The sequence below is a fragment of the Hypomesus transpacificus genome, unplaced genomic scaffold (genome assembly GCF_021917145.1).
Source record: "Hypomesus transpacificus isolate Combined female unplaced genomic scaffold, fHypTra1 scaffold_116, whole genome shotgun sequence".
Lineage (NCBI taxonomy): Eukaryota > Metazoa > Chordata > Actinopteri > Osmeriformes > Osmeridae > Hypomesus > Hypomesus transpacificus.
In genome coordinates, this window is record NW_025813700.1 from 346,568 (window position 1) to 370,856 (window position 24,289).

At 43.1% G+C, this 24,289-nt stretch overlaps 2 protein-coding genes across 3 annotated transcripts; both read left to right on the forward strand.

The window, feature by feature from the left end:
• LOC124488061 (neurite extension and migration factor-like) lies at nucleotides 1-19,542 on the forward strand. The gene is made up of 4 exons (XM_047050526.1): nucleotides 1-381; nucleotides 12,414-12,540; nucleotides 13,366-17,296; nucleotides 17,760-19,542. Exons 2-4 carry the CDS (start codon nucleotides 12,465-12,467, stop codon nucleotides 17,845-17,847), a joined length of 4,095 nt encoding a protein of 1,364 aa, XP_046906482.1. The 5' UTR covers nucleotides 1-381; nucleotides 12,414-12,464; the 3' UTR covers nucleotides 17,848-19,542.
• A 534-nt stretch (nucleotides 19,543-20,076) lies between these two features.
• Nucleotides 20,077-24,055, forward strand: prps1a (phosphoribosyl pyrophosphate synthetase 1A). Of its 2 annotated transcripts, none has more exons than XM_047050517.1 (7): nucleotides 20,077-20,400; nucleotides 21,047-21,236; nucleotides 21,417-21,515; nucleotides 21,646-21,770; nucleotides 21,947-22,120; nucleotides 22,245-22,404; nucleotides 22,713-24,055. In XM_047050517.1, exons 1-7 carry the CDS (start codon nucleotides 20,279-20,281, stop codon nucleotides 22,803-22,805), a joined length of 963 nt encoding a protein of 320 aa, XP_046906473.1. In that variant the 5' UTR covers nucleotides 20,077-20,278; the 3' UTR covers nucleotides 22,806-24,055. The 2 variants fall into 2 exon arrangements, with proteins under 2 accessions (XP_046906473.1, XP_046906474.1); XM_047050518.1 differs by having other exon boundaries at nucleotides 21,047-21,230.
• Nucleotides 24,056-24,289: the final 234 nt, after the last annotated feature.

Here is a 24,289-nt window from a genome sequence, read left to right on the forward strand (position 1 = left end):
AAAAAGAAAGGCATAACAATAGCAGTCTCTCCCTCTCCATTGATTATTTTTTAAGACATAGGCTGGACAATTTAACGGGGGACTGACACCTCTTTATAAAGAATGAAGTACTTATGACATATGGGATGGCGAAGATTTTGGGGGGTTTCCTAGATTACGAAGAGGACCGTACAATAAAATGGAGTGGTAGGGGGACCGAGGCGCGCTGTCTCCATCATAGAGAGGCGCGTCCACCTGCTGATACAGGGAGTCCGGGCTCGGAAAAAAACATGGTGAGGTGGCTGCATTGAATAGGAGATACAGTTTCCATCTGATCTTACTAATAAACAACTGTGTTCGGAGCACTGAAGACGGAAATCGCTGCTCGTTTGAAATCTTGAGGCAAGTTGAATGTTGTACAGTGACGTGTTATTCTGTGCCATACTTTAATAAATATTTGCAACGTCAAACGCAATTTCTACATACAGCCTTGCAAGTGCTGCATTCGAGAGAAAATGGGGGGTGGGTTGCTTGATCATCATTTGGCAGCAGGTTACGTTTAAGACTATTCAAGAATGAAGTTGAATGCCTTTGCTTACTTGTACACTATAAAAGGCTCTTGTGACATAAAACACAACGAGAGGCAGTGTTTCTTATTCATGTTACAGTCAGAAAGTGGTAGGCTTTGCGTTACGCCTACAGTTGTCTCGCCTTGTGAGTTTCCTCAACACTCCATGGCATATCCCATCCCCCAAAACACACGCGCATAAGCACATGCAATGTGCAACTAAATATGGTCGAATTGCCAGAAATCCGTGCTTTGTATTTGACACTTCATATGACAATCCTGTTTCATGAACTGAATACTTCGTTATCTGACTATCTGATATCCGTTATGACAGATGTTGGTCATGCTTCACCCATAATTAATATTATATACTTTATTTTGTTTACATGTAGTACTTTATGTCCAGTTTAACCATGAGCCTAGTCTTCATTTTAAGGTGATGCAATTTATTTGTATTTTTTATTTTTTAGCTCTTAACATTTTGAAATACCTCTAGGCTTAAATCTATGTAGCATACCACATGAATAAATTGTAGTATCTAAAAGTATTTTGCTTGAGAGGTGTTAAATCCTCAAACAAATGTGTCAATAATTGTTTTCATGCAATCTTGTTTTTGGAACACCATAGGTAAAATTGGCTAACTGAAGTTGTCGCAATGATATCAAATGAACATTGCTTCATGTGATCTGTGTGATAAATAGGGGATGTGAGACTGCCCCAGGCCCATTGGTGCAATATTTAAGCAAGCCATCGTTTGGAAGAAATATTGCAGTGGTCATCATCCTATTCATTTGTTGGAGTTCAGTATTGCTGAAATTCCCCACATTGTACTGTAGAGCTCCTTATGTTCTTAGGGTCAGTCTACCTCTTACTAAGGGATTTGGTGGGTTCTAGGTGAAGACAAACATCCTGTCAAATCTCAGCCCCCCCCCCCCCCCCCCCCCCCCCCCCCCCCCCCCCCCCCCGCTCTTTTCTCTTTCTTTCTTCCTCCCTCCTCAAGTGGCCAAGAGATACTATCCTTGAAGGTTACCTCGCACAATACAGCATTACGTTTGTCTGAGACACAACGAATGGAGAGAGGATGCGGGGTTGTGTAATGGAAGGGTGTAACCTGTACAAAGGGACAGCGGCTTCAGACCGCGGCCCTCCACCTGGAACCCTTATTAGAGGCAGTCAGAGCATTTCGGCCCCGCCGCGGGAACTGTCATTAACCAACCATAACATTAAAACCAGGGCCGTACGCAGGGCCCAAAAAATACTGAGGTCATGAGTCAGAACTTCTAGGCGGGTTCGGGGGCATGCTCCCCCGGAATTTTTTTAAATTACATTATTTAAATATGGCCATTTTCATTTTCATTTTTATTATTATATGGCAACGACGGTACGAGCGTTCTGATTGGATAATGAGTAGTCACCCCAGCCGCGTATTGCCCTCCTCGCCGGTCAATACGGATCCGTATTGCCCTCTGACGTCAGCTTCAAAATGAGCGATATCGACGAATCAGCTGCTGAGTTTTACTATCCAGATGATGCTGAAAAGCTTTGTCATCGAAAGTGAGGATGAAGACCAGACTCTTTGAATCACTTGTGTCGTTATTTTGTGATGAAATTAAAGCCATTTTAGCAGAACCATGTTGTCCGCTTTCTATCAAAAGTAATGAGTTGCTTGGCAACACATGAAACACACCGTGAGAAGACTTGAGAGCTAGCTACAATTAGCCTAAAGGTACCATTTATATTCGTTTACAAAACGAAAATAATCTAAACTTGCCATATAATAAACTACTTACTAACCTCGACCGTTCGGTCATGCCGGGAAATATCAAACTGAGGCTGGAACGTATCGACCGAGCGATAGCGAGTCAGTTTGATATTTCCCAATTGCCACTGAATTTCATTTTCAATCAATCACATCAATGACATATCAATCGCAAAATGAATGTTGATTCAACCGGTGGAAATTGATTGACAACCGGTACTGACGGAGTTAACCAAACTTTGATTTGATGTTTCCTTATCTGAGTAGTACGCTGCTGCAATACAAATATTTCCACATGAAAATGAATCTTTCTTCTCACAGTCATCTGCCACTTAAACTTCTCTTAACCTACATGTTTAGTTTGCTGCGCTCCTCTTCCAGTGACTGTAACTAACATAGGCTATTCACTAACAGTAGCGGTATGTCTATGGCGGTAACATCAGCATCCGACTTGTGTTTGGTGGTTACCATAACGACAGTACGTTTTGTTGATGACGCGCAGCACGTATGTCCAAACTCTTGAGCTACTCGGCTCTTCAAGTATAAAATCACGTTACGGTTTGTGGGAGACCAAGATCATCGTCCTGCAGTAAGTTTCACGTGTACTTTATTTTGAGTTTATATACCACGATTTAAGCACAAAAAAAAACTGAAATACGAAAAAAAATACCGAGGACACGACCTCGGTGTCCTCAATGGTAGTTACGGCCCTGATTAAAACCATGTAACCTGTTGAGTGGTGGGCGTATTGGGCACGTATAATTCTAGCTGGGGTAGGTGATTCATTCACAGAAAGAAGCCTCCCTCCTGTCTGCACCGCACTGTTGCAGTGGCTGCGGCGGGCGGTGGAGGCAGCACGCTGTAATTAACAGCAAAGGCAACAACCCCGTGAGACAGGGTGGCTCAGCCCTTTTTGATTGCTTTCATGACTGCAGGGAAAGAGCTAAGCTTCGACTCCGGTGGGACAGCGAAGCGGCGCGCCGAGCTCTTTAGCTGCCCTCGCTTGTGCCTGGCAGAATCACACTGCTCTTTACCTCTATTCCCTCAGGCAGGTACAAGCGCGCCTCACCTCTGCACTCTATTTACAGTCCTCCGGTGTCGCCCGTCGACCCCCCCCCCCCCCCTCCCCTTTACCGCTCATTGTCACGTTCCGCGGGAGCCGAGAGGAGGTTCATATGGGATTTCTACGCTGCCTCGATGGGGATGACATCTCATGATGGCAAGGCTGCTTCTCTGAGAAGGGGTCCTCTTCACAGGGGCTACACTCGCGCATGTGACGACACAGCCAGTTAAAAGCCTGCATTTTTCTGTTCGAGGTTAGGTTCGGTGAATGTGAATGTGGCATAGGCTTGGCTTGGCTTTCACTCATTAAGGTTTAATGAGAAGCGTTCTCACTACAAGAGGAATATGCTATGATATGTGCTGCTCACTCGCCGATGTAATCCTCGGTTGTAGTAGTGACTGCTGCTTTTCTTGTCAATTGCTCTGTATTTTCTTACAGGCCCCTCTTTTCAAGCGATCGTTATCACCCGAAGCCGAGTATCACCGGCGACGCAATGTCGCTAGTCAGTATCCCTTCCCCCGGCTTAGGGCACAAAAACCTCAGGGGTTTTCAGTTTTTCAAATCATCCCGACCGAATCACTTAAAAGACTACGCCATTGAAAAGCAAGCCACTTGCTTTACACGTGTGGAAAGTATCCACAATGAGGAGGGATTTTAACCGGCATGCATGTACAGTCACACTTGTTGCCGATACCAACTCATTTAACGTAGAAAGGGGACAAAGCAAGGGACTTTTGCAAGGGGCCAGCACATAGCAGAGACATTAGAGGCTGTTGTGGAATGTAAGACTGGCAATCTAAGATGTTTTCGTTAAGGACTCTTGTAGCAATGGTTGTACTTAGCCAGGGTTGGCAAGGGCAGGGCTTGGTGAAAGCAGCTCAGAAGAATGACTGGAGGCTTTTGTGTGGCTCTACCCCCTTGAAGCTGCCCTTAACTTGGTGCACTTCATGTGGGAGTTGTCCAACGGACACGAATGAAGATCGTTTCAACAAAAGTTCTTCCCTGCTTTCAGATGGAAACAACAGAGACAGTGTACGTTTACATTTTGGGCTGCTCTGTGACAAGCTTATTTTATATAGCAAACATTTTCAAATGTATTCTATTATTAAGATACATTTGTTTGTATTGTTATTAATTACGTGACACGAGATCACAACATAGACATTTTTGTGTTCTTTATTCTTGAATAGACATTGTGTTTCTGCTGCCTTTAGACTGATTTTGCAATGCTTTTAGTTCTCAGAGTGGAATAGGCTACTTTAATTATCAAGGCATTGTTTTATAATTGTACAAGCAGAAATGTGCTAAAACAAAAATGATTCTATAAACTTTCTCTGAAACAAGGATTGCTTAAATATTTACCTTTTATGTAAGCTAATTGTAAATTTGAGGTTTGCATAATATTGTTAATGAGGATATTCCTGAGAAGGACTCGCCTTGTGGCCCTGTAATCGACCAGGGTTCACACAACATCCATTATTCAGAGAAATCTTCATGGCTGAAAAAAAAAAGAAAAATGACTTTCAGCTGGTTTCTCCTTCCTACATAACTCCTTGTCTGGGGAGTATCATCTAATCCGTCAAGTTCAGTCTTAAGCAAGGCTTTAATGCTGGATAAATATTAATCACATTTTTAATAAAAGGAGTTTGCTGAAGGAGCTGCTGTCGGCTCTGACTGTCAGGGGAAGCGCCTTCACTCCTATCCAGACAGACGGCCCTGCCCTGCCGAAATCAATGGCTGTTTACTGGGCTTTGCTCTCCTTCACAAGAGCCGCATAGTCTTATTGCCCACTCTTTATTCACTGCCGCTATATTCTTGTTTGGGTTGACAAGAGAAATCAAACAAGAGACCTCCCACAAACATACAATGAAAATTAAACAAGCTGCTACGCCGCACAAAATAAATGGGTTCTTTGAGGAGTAGGCTACAAATGCCATATATACAGGGGGGGGGGGGGGGGGGGGGGGCTTGTCGTTAGTTTTCTCAAGCAGAGGGAAAGGATGCGGGGCGACTTGGCGAAACGGTGCCGATTTTTCTCCTTTTCTCAGTCGCAATGCTGGGGGCTCGCGATGGTATTAGTGCGTCACACTTTCGGGATATCTTTGAGGTGCATGGGTTTTGTAGCTTATGGCGCTTTCTTGTTGATTTCCTGTTGGCGGCCTCCAACATTAAACATCATTCCCAGGTTCAAACAGTGGGGCAGCTGGGATGCGTGCCTCGCAGAGAGAGGGAATTTAGCGAGTCAATTCACTGCTTCATTAGAGCCGTGAGTCACGACGTCATGCTTCAATTGTTTGTATTTGTTCAGTACTCTATCAAGAGAAACGCCTTCCACCCAACCTGGCTAACCTAGCTGTCACTTCGGAGTGGTCTGGACACCAGTTCTCCTGCTCATTATTTAGACTGAGAAGTTCCTACTGCGGAACAGACACTGGGATGTCACAGGATCTCTTCCTCATGTGGTCTTTTTGGTCTCTCTTTGTAGGTACCCAAAGTGGTGGTGGTCCAAGAGGTTTCAACCTCCAAAATCGTATTCTCCCTTTATATTTATCCATGTCACTTAAAACGGATGCCGTGTATCGCTATGTAGTCGCCTGTTAGTTGCGCGTGGTTGTTTTAAATAGATCTTTGCATAGATGAGCATGAACTTTGTCTTCTTAAAGGTATTCACTCCTGGATGTGTTAATGAGAATAATTCACATTGTCAACTGATGGTCGAGGGTGCTTTGGGGTCTGCTTGGTATTTCCACTCATCTACAGTGAGAGCTCCTACAACAGATGGCATATTGTAATTAGCTCGTGCATTTTTGCCTTGGATTGTTAGAGTCACCAAAACACTGGTTTGCTAAGGAAAAATCATGAATCGAGAGCAAAATTGACAAAGTGAACGAGTTATAAAATGTCACGCATTGAAATGTGTAGTCTGTGCATACTAGCCTGTGAGTGTTTCATAAAAACGAACTGATGTGGAGGGTTTATGTTAGACATGAGTACTTATTCGTATTTAGGCTATTTCATTTTGGCACCAGGCACCCCAGAGTGGAGTCTTTGTGCAATTTAATGGAAAAGTTATCGCATTTGTCATTGTAACAAGGAAAAACACATTTTAAAATCCCCAGGATGCTTTTGCATGCTAATTAGAAGATTTGGCTTTTGCTCTATTGTTACTGTCGCAATGTTTCCCTTTTTGCCTCATATCCGGTTTGATCTTAAACAAAATTGTCATCAAACGAAAAATGGTAAATAGGTTGCGACAAATGATGACAGTCTTCAGCTCTTTGCAAGGGGAGGTGAATTGACGCTTGGGAGCTAGGGTAGAAGGCTGGCCGTGCCGATGACAGTCTAACTCAACACATACGCGCCGACCACAGAGCCGTTCATTATCGGCCTGACCTCCACAATGGCCAGGTTTGCAACTCGAGTTTAGCTGAAAGATGTGGGGAGCTCCTTGTTTTGCTGCAGAGCATTCACATCATTTTTGACCTACCATCCCAGCTCTGAGGAGGAAAAATAAGATATGAAATATTTATATATTTATGTATTCGACCCAGGGTATGTTCTTTACGGGCTGCATTGTGCAATCGGCATGCAACCCCTCTGAGCCTGCCTTCCTCTATGCCTCCCCCCCTCCCCCAAAACCCAACCCCCCCTGTGTGTGTGTGTGTGTGTGTGTGTGTGTGTAAATGGAAGGGGGGCTCTATGGGTGCAGAGGGAGGGGAGGCTGAATCTCAATTAGCTCTTGTTCTCTCCCCTGAATACAGCAGCACAAATGGGACGGGGCAGTTTGAGCTACAACAGGCATCAGTAGGACGGCCGATAGGGAATAGCAAAGGGCATGTTTTTTTTGCCGTTTACCTAGCCGGGTTTTTCTAATTATTATTCATTCGGAATAAAAGCTGGATACCGTTGTTTCTGTTACCCTTGTTTTATCCCTGGAGATAAATGCGTAACTCAGCATTGCACCAAATCTATCAACGTTGTCAGCTTTTACATCACAGTCAGTTGGCAGATTAGAACATACCTTTTTATCTATAAGACTGTAGTATAACACCTACCTCCCTTCAGTTTTACAGCGCCAATACATAGGGGACCTCACTCGAGGATGCATGGGTTTAAATACCCCTTGTGTCATTACTGTTTCGGTGGTTGAAGCTTTTGGGGTTCAGAATAGCCTTCAGGACCTGGTTCATGTGGGCCTCTTAAAAGGGGTGGAGTGCATGGCAAAGGCTGTTTTAAACGTATTGTATTAAGCGTCGGTTTTCTGTTCTTTGCCCCTGTCTTTCTTGTGTTTATTTTAGCTCGTTTCTTTGTTTCATATTATACCCTCTTTCAGTGTATTTCTTTTGTAATATTGTATATGCTTGGTTGGGGTAATTGTACAATTGCCCTCCGGGTATCAACAAAATACCACTCTGCTCTCCAGCACTTTACTTTACTCTACTTAACAGGGCTTCCATGCAAAACAGACTCAGGTGTAAGGACAACCCCCCCCCCCCCCCCCCCCCCCCCCCCCCCACCCCCTCGTGAAATTATGCAAAAATAACAGTGAACCATCTAAAAGTCAAAGTTATAAAAGAGGCTATGAATCAGTCGCTGTGGTATTTGGTTGTCTGCGCTCAAAGAGAAATGTCACGATTCCTACCTGAGGCTTTGGCCCCTCATAATTGCCTGTTAACCAGTCTTACAGCAAAGTATTGGTCAAACCATTTATTCATTACGATTTGTTGAACCAAAGAATTAGTCAAGAAATGTTTTACAATCCTTTTGTCTAGCAGGAATTATCTCCAGTTTTTTGCTATCCCTAATGGCTTTGCTCATGAACACGTCATATCTGCATTCTTCTGGCTTTGTCTCTCCTCACTCCCAGGTCCTCAAGGTGCTGGTAATAATCTCTGTTCCTTAGTTTTCCTTCATAGGCTTGAAAAAACAACAAAAATAAGATTTCTATGTTTCTTGTTGGCACTTATTTATTTAGTTAGATCAAAAAAATTATCTCCTGTGTGTCGTGATCAACGATCATGATACATTATGACATTGAAAGGTTTATTCTTATTTTATTGTTGTTATTTTACATCTCTAGTACTGGGTTACTGGGTTTTGAGCCAGTCAGCCATTTGGAGCAGCCGATCTGCCTCTTAGGGTCCCATATGCAGTCAGTCTGCCACAGCTTTCCTTGCCAGACACAAAGAATATTCTTGTTGAAATGTTGACGAATAGTACTTGCGGGTAACTGCAATAGCCAAAAGCATGAGGCTCTTTATTTAGGCTAGTTCTCCTTCAAATATGTTTGCGAACATATTGAAAAGTGACGTATGTGTCTTTTGCTGAAATCGACATGTTTGACTTTGGTTTTGTCTCGTGTTTTAGTTTCTGAAGTATCTTTCTGAATTGACTGTTGGAGGATGGATGCGTTTGACTGCACTGTGAAGACTTTCTCATTTTCTTTTTGTGTTTCTTTTTTGCTGGGTAGGCAGTTGGCAGGCCTTCCAAGTCTAGTGCACCAGGCGTGGAAGGGGCAAGGGAGTCTGTTAGGGAGCCAAGTATCTCCTTTCAGTTAGGAAAAAGCACAGAACAAAGACCATATCACCAGTATCTCATTTTAGTGTCAATGTGGCAGAAATACTCCAATAAAAAATTATGTTTTGAATTAATTTACTCACGGTAAGACTCTGTTATTTAATTGCACTATTTGCTAGATCAGGGACAGTTGCATTTGAATTAAGGTTATAGCAGTTTTATACAGAGAATTGGCAAACTGACTGATTTCATTCCAAAACCATAAATGATAAGATTTTGTAATTGGATGTGGTGTCTCCAAAAAAACCTCATTACCTTAAGCAGTATCCCAGAAAGAGTGGTAAAATGACTAGAACTCCTGCTTTCCTCATTAACACATTCATCTGGTGTACACAGTCGAATTACAGTCAAGGTTAGCTGGTTATTATTTGGCTACTGTTTTCACGCGCAATTTGAAGAAATCAAAGGCCAATGGGTAATAGTACATGTGTGCTCTGAGGTAAAGTTGATGTATTTGACAGGGCATAACAACTAGTAAAGAAACAGGGAGACTACAGCCTTACTGAACCAAAACCATGTTTTCTGTGATCGAAAAGACAAGGATCAGCCCCCCCGGACTAATATAAAGTGGACATTTTTCCATCTTTCTACTCCTGAAAAATATCTGCTTTATATTGGTAAAGCCTTAATACTGAGGTATTTCCAGCAAGGGAAGTTTGAGTTAAAGGGGGCTGGTGAGGTGTTCTTGAACCAACCACTTGAAGACATCTGTTTCACTGGGATTTTGCTCTGCTTTTAATTTGATATTTGAATCACTTGGGATATCTCTCCTGACAGTCCCCAGCTGCTGTCAGAGCTGGAGGTGAGGAGGATTAAGGCTGTTTTCCCCTTCTCAGCGCACCACTTTCTTGACTGTCCTCTTGGAACTGCTGTGAGGCCTTGTCAGGATGACCTCATGCCCCTGCATTATGAATGATTTCAGCGGCATGTTTTACATATTATGCCAGTACACATACACACACACACACCGGGGTTATCTGGAATGAAGACAGATATCTGCAACCTATAGTCTCTCCACATACGTTTCTGTTGTAAAGAATGTTCCTTCCTTATGGTGTCCTTTCAAATGATGCCTTTTCATGCTGAATCCGAACGTCTTCCTGCGCTTTCCTCTAAGCCCCTCACAGCTGTAGTCCGAATGAAGTATGTTCGATTTAGTGCCATTATGGGTTTATAGATTACAATATCTCACATCAGGATTTATATTTGTTGGTTTAATGGAACCCTCACCCCTCCAAACCAGACCTGATTGTCAACAGATCCACTTGATATTCATACAGGGTTGCTCACAGGGAATCTTATGTTCAAATCCATATGAACCCAACTTGTTCCTCACTATTTATGAGTTTTTCAGAATCCTGCTTGTTCGGTTTACTTTTTCCATCCTTAGCTATCTTAGTTTCATCTGCAAGACGGATCAAATACTATTATTAAGATGCTAGGAATAGTACTCGGTATGTGCGTGTGTTCCCTTGTCAGTAGTTAACGACTAACAATCTTTCTGTTTCATTTTCACTCGGTATATATAGCTTCAAGTTAAGACATGACAGTGGTTCACACAGTATGTACCCAGTGCAAATGCAAAAGACAAAGACAAAGTATTGTATGTAATTAGATATATTTGGAGATGATTCATTCATTTTAACCAGTTTTGCCTCTGCTGCCTTCAGTATGTCACAGAGTAGGGATTGTTGTGGTTTATCGAGGGCAGGTGTATTAGACTTGGTGAGGAGATTTTCATGCATTAGCTGTGATCTTGCCTGTCTAATCACCCCTGAGCCTGTAGGAAACCGATAAACATGGCCTTTTAGACATCATCATCTCACCTCGGAGAGACGGTGTGTTTTCTGTTTCTTTGCGTACCAAAAGAAAAGGTAGAAATGGAAACTAATGTTCCAAACGAGGGCCTGATCCCCACAGATGTAAGGGTTAAAGTCTGTTGGTTATTCTCTGCCACGGTCATCTTCTGGTGCTCTTTAGATGCTAGTTGGACTTGAAAGCCCATCTCTGCCAAACCTGCACAGGAATGCAACTATGGGGCATGCACAAGTCCTTCAGGTCCAAAATAATGCAAGATAATTCTGACACGGTATACAAGGAGCCAACGTGAGCAACATGTCTAGTTAAAGAATCTCTCAGCTATAGATATTGACACTTCTCAGGGCACCAAGAGGAGTAAGAAAACATCACAATCATTTATTTACAAGAAAGGTCTTCATGATTCTCTCCGGTTTAAAATAATGCATGAGATTTCTTCCATCAATTGGTCTAGTGCTGAGGTCACTGTTTCTTTGTCTCACTGTCACTTTGGTCTGTCAATGCCATTCGTTCTCGTCCTAGTGGATGCTAGCCTATCCCTCCATTGTTTATTATGTACAAATGCCTTGGCAAAAGCAATGTAATTCTGATCAAAATATAGATAATCATCAACAATCGCACATCATTTGTCGGGGATGGCATTTCTTGCCTCTTCAAACCCGACTACCCTGTACTTTATTTTGAATAGCCATCTATAAATAATTCTGGGATTTTCTGTGGGCTGACTACATCTTGATAATTTAGAGCGTGGTTTAGTATGGTACATTGTGGCACAGGCACTGCCTCTCTAAATAATCATAATTGACAGAACAAAGTGAAAAACACCTCAAATCAGTAAATCAGTAGATACTTGTTGTCTTGCAGTGTTTAAATGGTATTAATCTTCTTTCTAAAGAATGTCTGAAACGATTCGAGTGGATCGATGTGTAATCATTTCAGAGCAGATTATTCCAAATATTATGGTTGATTTTATCTATACATGACCAATTTTGCTGAGCAAAAAAAATTAAATACCTTAGACTATAGAGCTTATATTAGAAACATGGTTTCTGCTGGCGGTGAGTCAGTGCTGGCAAACATTTGGTTTCATGTGGCTCATAAACCTTTGTCGCAGCCGGCATCCAGGAGATGAAACAACATGGCTTAATAATGTGTTAAATTGGACATGATTTCTGGATAGAGAGCTAATTTTATGCCACCTTCTTCGGCTTCCTCTCTTCATTAATCTGGACATTTGGTTCACTCAACTGGGTTGCAAGAACAAAGGCCCGCTAGCGTTATTTTATGATTTTAGGTTAATGTTGCGTAGTTATAAATCTCTATCCTTGGTAACCACAGGTCTGAATGTGCCTCGTTCTAGAGGTTGGCTAGCCTCCTGTTTGAGCCCAGCATGGCTGCATGGCTGCACCCCAGAGTTAGAGCTCCATGTCCCTAGATTTGTTGCTGGCATGTGGATTAATTAGGTCGCTGACCATGTTTGACATCACATCTTGTCATATACCAAACACCCGTGTAAAGTGAGACTAAGATAGAATATTTTTCTGGTATATTTTTTGCTCAAAGACTAAATGTTTAAGATTAGACCCACAGGACATTGCTGGGGTCTTGAGTCCATGAGTTTTCATGCTCTTGTCTCTGTTATTTTGCAGGTTGGGAAACAGGAATAATGTAAAGAACAACTTCGAGCCACGCTTTACTTGATGGACGTTCTTCAAGAAACCAATTTTGCTGTGCTGGCCCCTAACTTGGAACAGGTCAGCCAAGGAGATGACAAAGGTACAGGCATATTTACGTATATACTGGTTGTAAAACAGCACAAACTAATTTGCGTGGGATATAACCATTCTTATTGTTGTACAACATAAAGAAATGTTACCGCATCATTCCATCCTTCCCCAATGGTTATGAAACGTTAAGCAACAAAGTTTAATGCTACACATTCTTTTAGTTTTCCTGCTATTTAGTTTGTCTGTGACCTTCAGAGAACTGAATGTAAGAAGCTCCAGTCTTGATATTTAGTGACCTTAACCTTTGCTGCATCTGAATGGATTAGCGATGTGTCATACTCTGAAAAGATCTGGTGTGTAATGACTGTTTTCTCTAGTCTTGTAGTACCCTCTCCTCTTAGAAATGACACTGTTAATGGTGGATAAGACATTACACAAAGCAGAGAACAAGTGCACTACCTTATTTAGGAATTGAAAAAATGGGCTAATATTTTAATATATTATGTGTCTCAATATGACTCTATTGTGAATGTCTGTTATAATTTTCATACTTTCTCCACAAATGCAGTGCAGAGTGCAGAAAATACAATGATGGACATGAGATTTCTTAAGAAAATCATGTGGCTTTCACCTTTTCAGTTTAAATTAGCTCTTTTATTCCAGGTTCATGTATAAATTAGTAACATATATAAAAAGGCATGCCCTGTGCATTTGACGTCTGATGAAAAATAAATCGATAATAAACTGATAAGATGATCTGAAATGCTGGGGAAAATACAAAGAATATATTATATATCCAGTATTCCTCTGTCAAAGACAGTGTTGTTTACATTATTTGTTGATAGATTTTTTATTTTTTTGATCTAATCTCTAGAATCACATGAGGAAGGAGGTCAGCTGAAGGCATACAGCGCTTCTCCACCTCAAGAAATCAATCCAACAGGAAGCCAAGAGTGCGGGAGAACTTCTCTGAACCAATCCCCAGCCCTTCTCATCGCCCCCCCCGAGCCCAACGATGACTCCTCCCCCCACACCGTCTCCCTCGCCTCCCACACCGCCGAGGCGGTGAGTCCATGGTCACCGTCAGAGGACTGTGGTGAGAAGAACTTTGCCAGGATGGAGTCGGGCAGCGTGTCTGCTCTGACCGAAGACTGCCTCCTCCGGCAGAGCCGTGCCTGCCTCGGCTGCTTCATAGAGACGAAGGACACCGAGGTAGACCAGACAGAGCCTGGTCTGGGCCTCAGCCAGGACTACGACGCCTGCCCTGTCGCTGACATCGCCATGCAGTGCATGAGCTCCGGGGACGGACTCCGATATGGGGACCAGCTGCTCTCCGACCAGCTGCTAAGCTACCCGGCACACAAATCGGAGGTGTCCGAGAAGATGGACGAGGAGAAGTCTGCTGTGGACAGTGACTCGGAGGACCCCACCGCAAAGAGCATCTACGAGGGCCTTCTTCTTGACAAATGCAACGGAGACGAGGCTCTGCTGGCTAGCTCCAACCAGGACTGGGGTTGCTTCGAGTCCTTCATCAGCGAGAGCAAAATCGAGCTGCTCGACCTCTGCTCCAAGAACGACCTTTCCGTCAACCTGTTCTCGGAGGAAGACGTCGACAACTACATGTTCGACGACGAGGACGAGGACTCCACCCTGGGCAGCGACGTGTGCTCTTTGAAGATCCGCTACGAGTCATTCCAGGACAACGTCCGGGAGAAGACCAACGCCATCCAGGAGGAGACCCAGTTCAGTTTCTTCCCCAGCGTGGTGGCGAAAAAAGAGGGGGAGTTTGTCAGGAGGGGAGCTGAGGGGTCCCACATTAAGGGGGAGGTCAAGGTCTGGCCAGCGGGTGAGAAGGAGGACAAGACTATGTGCAGTTCTTCTGAGGAAACACCGAACGTCAGTCCCGAAAGTAGCTACCTGTTTGACCTGAATAACTCCACGGAGGACTCTGGCGAGTACAGTGATGACAGTTCCTGCACGGGCTCCTCCCTCGACACCTGTCCGAGCAAAAAAAAGCACCGCTTCCTCTCCAGAGAGAACTCCAGCTCCTCCAGTCACCTGAGCTACGGGCTGCGGTCCAAGAGGAAAGTCCGGTACAGCGAGGACTACTTGTACGACGTGGACTCCATCGAAAACGAGAAGACCGAGAAAATCCCGGAAAAGCGGGACAAGCCGCCGACGGGCCTGAAAAAGGAAAAGGACGACGACTGGTGTCCGAAGAAACAGAGAAAATCCTCCCGAAAAGAGCCCCCCGTCATAATCAAATACATCATCATCAACAGATTCAAAGGGGAGAAGAACATGTTGGTGAAGCTCGGGAAAATAGACACGTCGGAGACAACAGTGAGCTTAAGTAAGGATTTAGTTCATAAGTACCAGAAACTGGCCCCTCTGAAAGCCTACTGGGAGAAAAAGCAGCAGGAGATACGGCAGCGCAGGCTGGCTGCTGGCGATAAACACAAACGCCTGAACGGCTGCAGGCGTTCACTCAATTCTTGCCCGTCGAAACGAAAATACAGGATCGCAAACAGGGTTCGGATTCAAAGGATCCATGCTGTAGAGCCCTTGCCAAGTCTCAGCCATCACAAGCGAGAAGGGTGTGCAAAGGATGAGCCTGTCAGTACAGATAGTGTGACGATAACCACGACAACCGCTGACTGCGCGGCTAGATTAGACCGAGGCGGCTTCACAGAAAAAAGCCGATCACGAGAGAGGGAGAGGATAAGAGGGGGGAACAAGAACGGCAAAATAAGGAAATTCAAAAGTGAGGCTCGACTACTGTGTATGAAAATGAAAGGCGTTCAACGTGAGACCGATGAAATAGCGATAAACCAACAAGAGGCTGGGCCAGCTTTCACACACCAAAGCCTCGATGTAGATCACAGCGCCGGCAGCCCCCAGCTTTGTGATGGCTGCCCTTTGAACCCCCCCGAAAAATCTTCACCTGCATCTTGTTGCCCCTCTGGCACACTGAGACAGCCTGTAAATACCTCTCTACCGGTTATCCCTGGAGGCTACCTCCAGACCTTACTAGATGCATCGGATTCATCAAGCAACAATGGGGTCTCCTATTACCCACAGCACCATTCCAGACAGTTTTCTCACGAAATGTCCCAGGGGGAGAATCAATTCAGCAACCTGCAGCCTTCCCAAAGCTGCGTCCTCTCCCCTCCCTCTGATTCGGAGCTCCAACAGTCGCCCTCAGATCAGATGGAGCCAAACTTCTCCCACACGTGGCAGCCTAGAGCTGAAGAGCTGTCATTTACACCTGGCTCGGCTATGATAGGCACCGGATACTCTAGCTCCATGCCTTTAACGGTGACAAACGACATGCCGGGGTCAGGGTACAGTCAAGTAAACATGGACGACGACAGACTTCTGTATGACAAGTCGTATCTGTCCGAGAAGCCACCAGAGGAGGAGTCGGATATCCTCCCAGGTCAGGTCTCGTCCGAAGACGGTCACGACCAGCTCTGTAGAGTCACCATCAACACAGACAATGGGAGGCTGGTCAGCTATGACTCTGTAGGCTCACTCTCAGCCTCCTCCAGTAATTACAGCTCCCTCAGTCTGAAACCCTGTGAGAAAGATGGCGAAGACGGGAGCGAGAACTTCTTGGCGCACTGCAGCCCAAAACTGGTTATCCAGCAGAGCACTGAGGAAATAACTCCCCTCAGGGAGTCCACCGACCTGCTGGACATCTCCAACTTCACTCCGGATAAATTTCGTCATTCTTCCGTATCGGAGATGTCCCCACCGGACACGCCCAGCCTGTCCCCACAGGTGATGGGTCCGGAGTGTCAGGGGAAAGTCCGGGACGGGACTCTCTCCTCTACACCCGGGGGAAAGTGGGAGCGCCACGTCTCGCAGCCGCAAAATCACGAAGACCGAGCGATAAACAATCAACAGTTCCAGTTCCACGCTTTCGCTTGCGAGGACGACACAGGGTCGATCGATAAGGCCGGCGGCGGCGCGGACGGTTACGACGGAGCCCGATCTATTGATAGAGGCGCGAAAGGTCCAAAATCGAAGAGGAAAACAAACAACAAACAGACCCTTGGTCAGGGCTCCGCAGACGAACAGAAGAAAGCCAAGTCTTCGAGGGCTGCCAAGACGCCGAAGAACAAAACACCTCGACAGAATGCTCGCGCGTCCAAAAAGATAAAGTCCATGCTTGATGCCAAGGCAGCTCAAGGACCAAATCAGTCAATGCTGGATTTAGATGGTGGAGTCCTTGCTGGAATGACAGATGACTGGCCTTTGCTGGGGGAGCATGGTGGGAGCTGGGCAGATGGCAGCACCCCCAATCCTGGGAACGACGACCAGCGAGAGTTTGAGGAGCCTTCAAATATTCTGTCCAACATCGTCTCTGGAATGGCGGAGGTCCAGAGGTTCATGAAGGTGTCCATCGAGCCGCTGTGGGACCCCATGTCTGGCCTCTGTCAGCCTCAGGAGGCCAACAGCCTTAAAACTAAGACCCTAAAGATTTTGGCGGGAACCGCACCAGACGTCAGGAAAAAAGCTGGTTATGCTGCATCTACCGGGACGGGGCGGGGGCGGAAGGCCACGGGGAGGGGGGCAAAAAACCAAGCCAAGTTCCTCCCCTCTAACCCTTTCTTTTCCCCTCTCACTCTGGACAGCAACATGTTCAACAAGACCACCCTGGGTCTACCTGGCATATGTGGACCCGCGCACAAGAAAATGTACCGACACAAAACCAGCGCAAAATTTGCTCGGGATGAGAACAACACTGTTAAGAAGGACTCAACCAAGAACGTAGCGTTGGCCTCTTTTGAGAAACGGAGGTAATATATTTTATAGTGGCTGCCGAACACACAGTTACACAATTTCCTCACCTTTTTTTTCTTTCTTCTTTCTTTTCTTCTTTCTTTTTTTTGCTGAGTTGTCAGGATCTCCCTTACTCACCCTGACTTACCTGCAAGTTTTGCATGGCAAAGGCACTTACCCTGTACTCCACCTCCTTCTTTAAACCCCACAAGTTGTGCCGAAGTAGCTGACGTGCATGTGAAATTGTTTGTTCTACCTTGAAACTACCTAGCATATTCTGTGATCTCCAGATTGACTTGGATTTCAATCTTGCTGTGGCTGCATTTTTCTTTTCTGACAATGCTGCTTTGTGTTCTTTGATTTCAGTTGTATTTCAGTTGTCCAAGACGGTTTGACTAATGTATAATCTATGATAAGAAATATGCCTTGAAACTGTATGTATGATGATTTGTTTGTTTGTTTTTTAATTCTCCTTTTCAGCGGTGCTGCTTTCTTCATCCTATCAGTCTCTGTAGTCTGTCTGTGGCTGCACAAGTCTTTATACAGCACTCACAGTACTCATCCTTAACATATAGAAAATGGTTGCCTTCTGTTTTACAATAGAGAGGGGAAGTCTGATAGAAACAATCGCATATCCATTCCATTTATCAGTGTTCCACTGGTGTTGGAGAACCTTCTCTCCCTGTTCTGCTGAGAACAAGTCGTTTCATATGAAAAGGGACATTTTTGTATGTATTATCTCTGCAACTGTCTGAATTTTCTTATTGTGGAAATGGCATATTTTTGCCATTTTAATGTAAGGGTAGCGGAGGGAGTACCCCTGTAATTATTTTATAAAGCTTGGATGGCATTGAATAATTTTGATGTATTCCAGTACATTGCTCTCTGAATTGTAATTTGTCAATGCTATTGTACAGAGACATATGCAGAATATGATAATAATGATAATTGAAATGTATGTGCCAAACAATGAAGCTGTACAGACATTTTATCTATATGGATATTTGCTGTTTCAATTTCTTTTTTTGCTATGGTTTGGGATGGAGGTTTTGGACAGCCCGCATTCCAGAGGGATTCATTCATTACGCCAAGCCCCTGCAGCTCACAGTGATACATCATCTACAATAAAGTGTCTTTTTTATACAGTCCTTAAAAATGATTATTAAAGTCACCTAACTCTAAAACCTGCTGACGCACTGGCAAGACAGAGCCTCAATTAAGTGATTACTTTGTTCAAATGTGTTGTGTTGGTAACATTACTGTATTGAGAAGTCTTGTTAACTTTATTGAAATATTGTTGTTGTTTTTTTGCTATGAATAGATATTGGTCTTATTTAAATTTGCACTACTCAAGTTAAGGACCTACTCTCCAAATTGAATCCAGTTTTATTTATATAAAGATCAACAACAAAAAAAGGTGTAATGATAATATACAGTGAGATCAGGAATGGAGAAGGCAGTTATTGACATGCTGACATCATTGGGGGGAGAGTTGACAGCCTTAGGTGTTCTCTGCCCATTAAAATGTACTGTACTACTACTGAATGAAATGAGGGTTCGATGTAGCACTGTTGAGCTGCCACAGGGCTGGTAAAGCTACTTCAATTCCATGCAATACTGAAAAGGACAAAAGGATGTGCTGTGTGCCCTATTTATGAATGTATTAGATACTTTTATCATGTTGTATGTAGTTCTGCCATTATTGATTATTATTACGTTTTGCCTTTTTTGTTAAAAAAGAATAATGAGCTTTATGAATAAAGTAAGTTGTCGCCAGAGGAATTCCAAAAGAACTCAAACATTCTCAAAAATCTTGTATATTTTTCAGTGTTGCAATTTGTACAATATTTTCTAAGTGTATATTTTTCTTAGAAAGTGCTGTGAAGTATTTGTGTGTATTCCCTTTTTAGCCTATGTAGGCAGTGAAAGGGATGTATTATGACTTGACTGGTTTTAAAAACCAAAATATCAAACTTAATAGGAACCAGATAAAGAAGACTGGATGACAAGATAAGATATACTGGATTAAACTGTAACATTTTGTTTGGGAGTTTTGTAGTCAGACCGATCTTGTTGTGAGAGTTTAGTGTAGTGTAAAAAAAAACAAAACAAAGTATGACAAAATATAAAGAAAAATAATATTTGTGATCCATTGCTGTTTTATAGATTTTCATGTAAATTAACTATATTATTTTGTTTTGTTGTAACCGTTGCAAGGGTTTAAATATTTGTGAAAAAGCCTGTATGGTGATTATGTACTATTGGTAATTTGCGAGTTTTGTAATATTGTTTATGGAATAAATATGAAAATGAAAAAGAGCCTTTGCTGCCTTCAAGTGAGCTTATTTGTTTGTTTGTTTGTTTGTTTGTTTGTTTACACAGTCCACTAGTTTGGAATCTATCCTTCTTGTAAAAAAACATTATTCTCACTCAAGGCAATATTTGAAACTTCACAAAGGACCACATCTTTTTAGCAATGCAATAAACAAGCAAAGGGCAAAAAGACACGAAAAGCTATACGTGTAGGTTGTCTTGCAGGAAGAATGATATGCGGTCACTACTGGTGAAACAAACGTGTTGTGCCAGTAGATGGCACCATTTTATGATTTTCTATTAATTATTTTGCAGAAATAAACCCGTGTATTCACTTTGAATGTTAATTTACAAAAAATGAAATTGTAATATTCTTAATAAACGTCAGATGTTTGTCCAGAGAACATGTGGGATGGGCTATCCAATCAGATTTTACAACAATGTTGCTTGGCAAACATATAAGCGTGCGCACACGCCAACACGAGTACGTCTCATCTCACGGTAGCCGTGGATTGTCACGTATGATGAAATAGCTAGATACAACACTCATTGGTTAGCTTTAACTGCTCATAAGTTAGCTTAATTAGAGAACCATCTTACAGTTCGTCCAGAGGTAGAAGTGGTGTCATTTCGAAGTTTGAATTTAGTGAGTCTGAATAAAGACAGGAGTGGTATCGCTATATAAAATGTCTAATATAAAAATCTTCGGCGGCAGCTCTCATCCGGATCTTTCAACGAGAATAGCAGAAAGATTGGGACTTGAACTGGGAAAGGTTGTGACAAAAAAATTCAGCAACCAGGAAACTTGGTATGATGTTTATTTTTTGAGATATAAATGTTTTAAAGATCTAGCTAGTCTACCTAATCTCTAGCTAGCCATAGTTTACAATGACCTAGCTATCTAGCTAACCTTAGCTTTGCTAGTAGTACCACACAGTAGCTTTATGCGAGCTAGCCAAGAGAGTCCACACATGTTTATAAATGTGGCATTTAGCTTGCCGGTTCTGTACGTTAACACTAGCACCTACGTTAGCCTTGTTTACAATGAGCACAACAAACCCAAAGAGTGTGTTTGCATTCTGCCGTGTAATAAACTCTCTCCTAAAGATGGAATTCCATGTGGGTGATGCGAGGGAGACTTAGATATCCATTTTCCACGCATGCTACTAGCCTCGGTGCCAATGGATGACCTTTTGGGCCCAGGGTTTATTTACACCGCACTAACTTACGAACAGTTTATTTACGTCTTGACGCCGAGTTTTGAGTTCATACTGCTATTATTCATTACCTTGCATACCCTAAACGTAAACCTAGTCACAAGCTTAACTACCACAAAGCTAGAGACAATCTTGGGAAGATGAGCTACCAACTACACGCGCCATGTTTTCCATTGTTGAAACGCATATCAACATTTTTAAATGCCTCATGCGTGCTGAAATGTTATTTTATTGCAGTGTTGAGATTGGAGAAAGTGTCAGAGGAGAGGATGTCTACATTGTTCAGAGTGGTTGTGGTGAGATCAACGATAACTTGATGGAGCTTCTCATCATGATAAATGCGTGTAAGATAGCCTCAGCCTCACGAGTGACCGCAGTCATCCCCTGTTTCCCATACGCAAGACAAGACAAGAAGGACAAGGTGGGGGTGAGGGAAACTTGTCAATTTATATTCTTTCATCACCCAACACGTTTCATAAGTATATCTTTTTTTGGAAATAATATTTTAAGTTCTGTTCAACTCTCAGAAGGTCGTCCTATACGTTTTATTATCCACATACTCTGAGCCAATCAAGACAAAGATAATCAATTCTGACTCTTCCTCCAGAGTCGTGCCCCCATCTCTGCAAAACTGGTGGCTAACATGTTGTCAGTATCTGGAGCTGACCATATCATCACCATGGACCTCCATGCATCCCAGATACAGGTGAGCATTGTTCTTCTGAAAACCAACATTTCTTTAGAGTGCCTGTAGTTTTGATTTGCATTCGGATTCAGGAACATGACAAAATAGTTTGTAAAAGCATGCTTATCTGGATGGGTAACTCCTTGCATAGGGCTTTTTCGATATCCCCGTGGACAATCTCTATGCTGAGCCAGCTGTGCTGAAATGGATTAAAGAGAACATCAGCGAGTGGAAGAATTGCACCATCGTGTCACCAGACGCAGGAGGTGCAAAGAGGTAAGCTGAGGCCAACGGACTTTCGTCCTCTTTTGTGAAACCCCTTCATCAATATCGAGGGTGCAAGGGCCGCTCAATTGATCCGTTTCATTCTGAATCGAAAGGGCGACAGTTGTCAATCATCGACTTGAGTGACCGAGGTATTGTTCCCCCTGATTACATCTTTCCCCTCGTAGGGTCACATCCATCGCAGACAGGCTGAATGTGGATTTTGCACTCATCCACAAAGAAAGGAAGAAGGCTAATGAAGTGGACCGCATGGTTCTGGTTGGGGATGTGAAGGACAGAGTGGCCATCCTTGTTGACGATATGGCAGACACCTGTGGCACTATATGCCATGCGGCAGACAAGTAAGGCCCCCCCAAAAGAGAAATATTTGCCCCAATAAATTTACAATTATTTATACTCCCGACATAAATGTGTGGTATGTGTATTGCTCATTTGTAATTGGCGTTGTTTTCAAAAAATCCTCAGGCTTGTGTCAGCCGGTGCCACGAAAGTCTACGCTATCTTGACCCACGGGATTTTCTCTGGCCCCGCAATCTCTCGCATCAACGATGCTTCTTTTGAAGCAGTGGTTGTCACAAATACAATCCCTCAGGAGGACAAGATGAAGCTGTGTTCAAAAATACAGGTCGGTTTCAGTTTGACTTGATGGGTTTTCCACATGCAAAACATTTCACGCACGCTTTTCCCTTTGTTTGTTCTTGGACGGCGATGAGTGCTTATGCAACCTAGTAGGGCTTGTGGAGACAACAAACCTCCCCCTAGTTCCTTCCAACTCTGTCTATAACATGTTTGATATATGATACCTTTTTTAAAATATTCATGCTAATAAATGCACATAAATACTATTTTCACTTTCATGATGTTCATAATCACATGAAGCTGTATTTTGGTTTACCAATGCTGTAGCCTAACGGACCCCTCCTACCCTTCTAGGTTATTGACATCTCCATGATCCTCGCGGAGGCTATCCGCCGGACACATAACGGAGAATCAGTGTCGTATCTCTTCAGCCACGTTCCCTTGTAGGAACACCTCATACGTTCTGCGCCGTACCCTGTCAGACCTGGGAACCTGTACCCATGGAGGCATAGAACGCCACCTTCTCTGCCCGCTCACTCCTTCCCATGTTGGGCAAAGGGATGAAAGTAGTTAGGGAATACTCTAACCCCCGATTAGATCTTTTTTTTTTATGGAGAGGGTTCTTTCAACCTTACCATGTTTGAGGCTTTCATCGTGTTACATTGCACTAGCTCTCAATTGGTTTCACTATTGGACATTCCCAACGCAGACCCTTTGGTGTAGTTACTTAGCTTCTGTTGGTATGCCAAGGTGATTCGTCAAGGCATTATCAATGGAAAGACTGGAAACTCTAGCTAAAGCTGCTGCTGATGCCATATTTCGGAGAAAATGTATACTCCAAAACAATGGGTTACAATTTGAGCTTGTTCTCTTATGTCAAAGATATTTTGGGGATTCTGGGAGGATGGGAGTTTGCCAGCCTAACTGTTTCCTAGCTTTTGAGTTTGTCAATTGCTGTTTAATAGAATGATGGTTGTACACGATTTCATGTGTTTGTGTTTACAGTCATGCTCAGCCATTTTATTGCTACACAAAGCTTGATGTTCTACATGCCATATTCTTGCATACAATTTCAGTTAAATATCCAAGTGTCCTTAATTCTATACCTTGGCGCGTGATATGAAACATTTGGATGCTGATCAATTTGGTGATTCATGTATTAGTTTCTGTGCCCACATTTAATGACTGATGCAAGTTTCATGCATGTTTTTATTTTTTTTTCTCCCCTGCACAGAAAGCAATAACGCTTATATGCATGTAAATTCAAACAGCTATAAATGTGCTGTAGCTTGCGTGGTTACAGAGAAGTGAAAGTGCCACTGCTTGGTCAGCACTAATTCAAAATTGCTAATTCACCCATTCATCTCATTTTTTGTTTACTTTTTTCAGCATGGAGTGGTTTTATTTTTTATTAATTGTCATTGTCACTAAAAGCAATACGGTACACGAGTATGTACTAAGAAAAAAAAAAAAGAATTTACTGCTGTTCAACTAATTCGTGATTTTAATAGGGTTTATGTACAGGGCACTGCTCTTTGACCCCATGTCGATTAATTTGAAGATGCCTGTTGCCTTAATGTTAAATATTGAAGGTTGACATAAATGTATCCCCATATCTGGTATGAACCTGCTTTCTCCTTGGAGACCGATATGAATGTATTGTGTGATAGATTTAAGATCAATAAAATAGCCTACATTTTGGGAGATTTGTGTCCTCATTGCCATATAAGTCCTCAAGCTCAGGTTTTCACAATAATGATTTTGCTGAGTTTTATGCTGCACGGAAAAATCGGGCATAGAACATAGGCATCGCGGGCACACGTGTGTAGAATCGTTATAGCCACACAAACAGCAAACTGCCGTTAGCAGACACAAACTCAAGCTAAAAGCGAGCAAACGTAAATCAAACGTCAATGGATTGGACAATTTAT

Excerpts from the sequence above, each read along its gene's own strand:
- LOC124488061 (XM_047050526.1), top strand. The coding sequence starts at position 12,465 with ATGGACGTTCTTCAAGAAACCAATTTTGCTGTGCTGGCCCCTAACTTG. Across the intron at positions 12,541-13,365 it reads CAGCCAAGGAGATGACAAAG|AATCACATGAGGAAGGAGGT; the intron begins GTACAGGCATAT and ends TCTAATCTCTAG. Across the intron at positions 17,297-17,759 it reads GCCTCTTTTGAGAAACGGAG|CGGTGCTGCTTTCTTCATCC; the intron begins GTAATATATTTT and ends TCTCCTTTTCAG.
- prps1a (XM_047050517.1), top strand. The coding sequence starts at position 20,279 with ATGTCTAATATAAAAATCTTCGGCGGCAGCTCTCATCCGGATCTTTCA. Across the intron at positions 20,401-21,046 it reads TTCAGCAACCAGGAAACTTG|TGTTGAGATTGGAGAAAGTG; the intron begins GTATGATGTTTA and ends ATTTTATTGCAG. Across the intron at positions 22,121-22,244 it reads ATATGCCATGCGGCAGACAA|GCTTGTGTCAGCCGGTGCCA; the intron begins GTAAGGCCCCCC and ends AAAAATCCTCAG.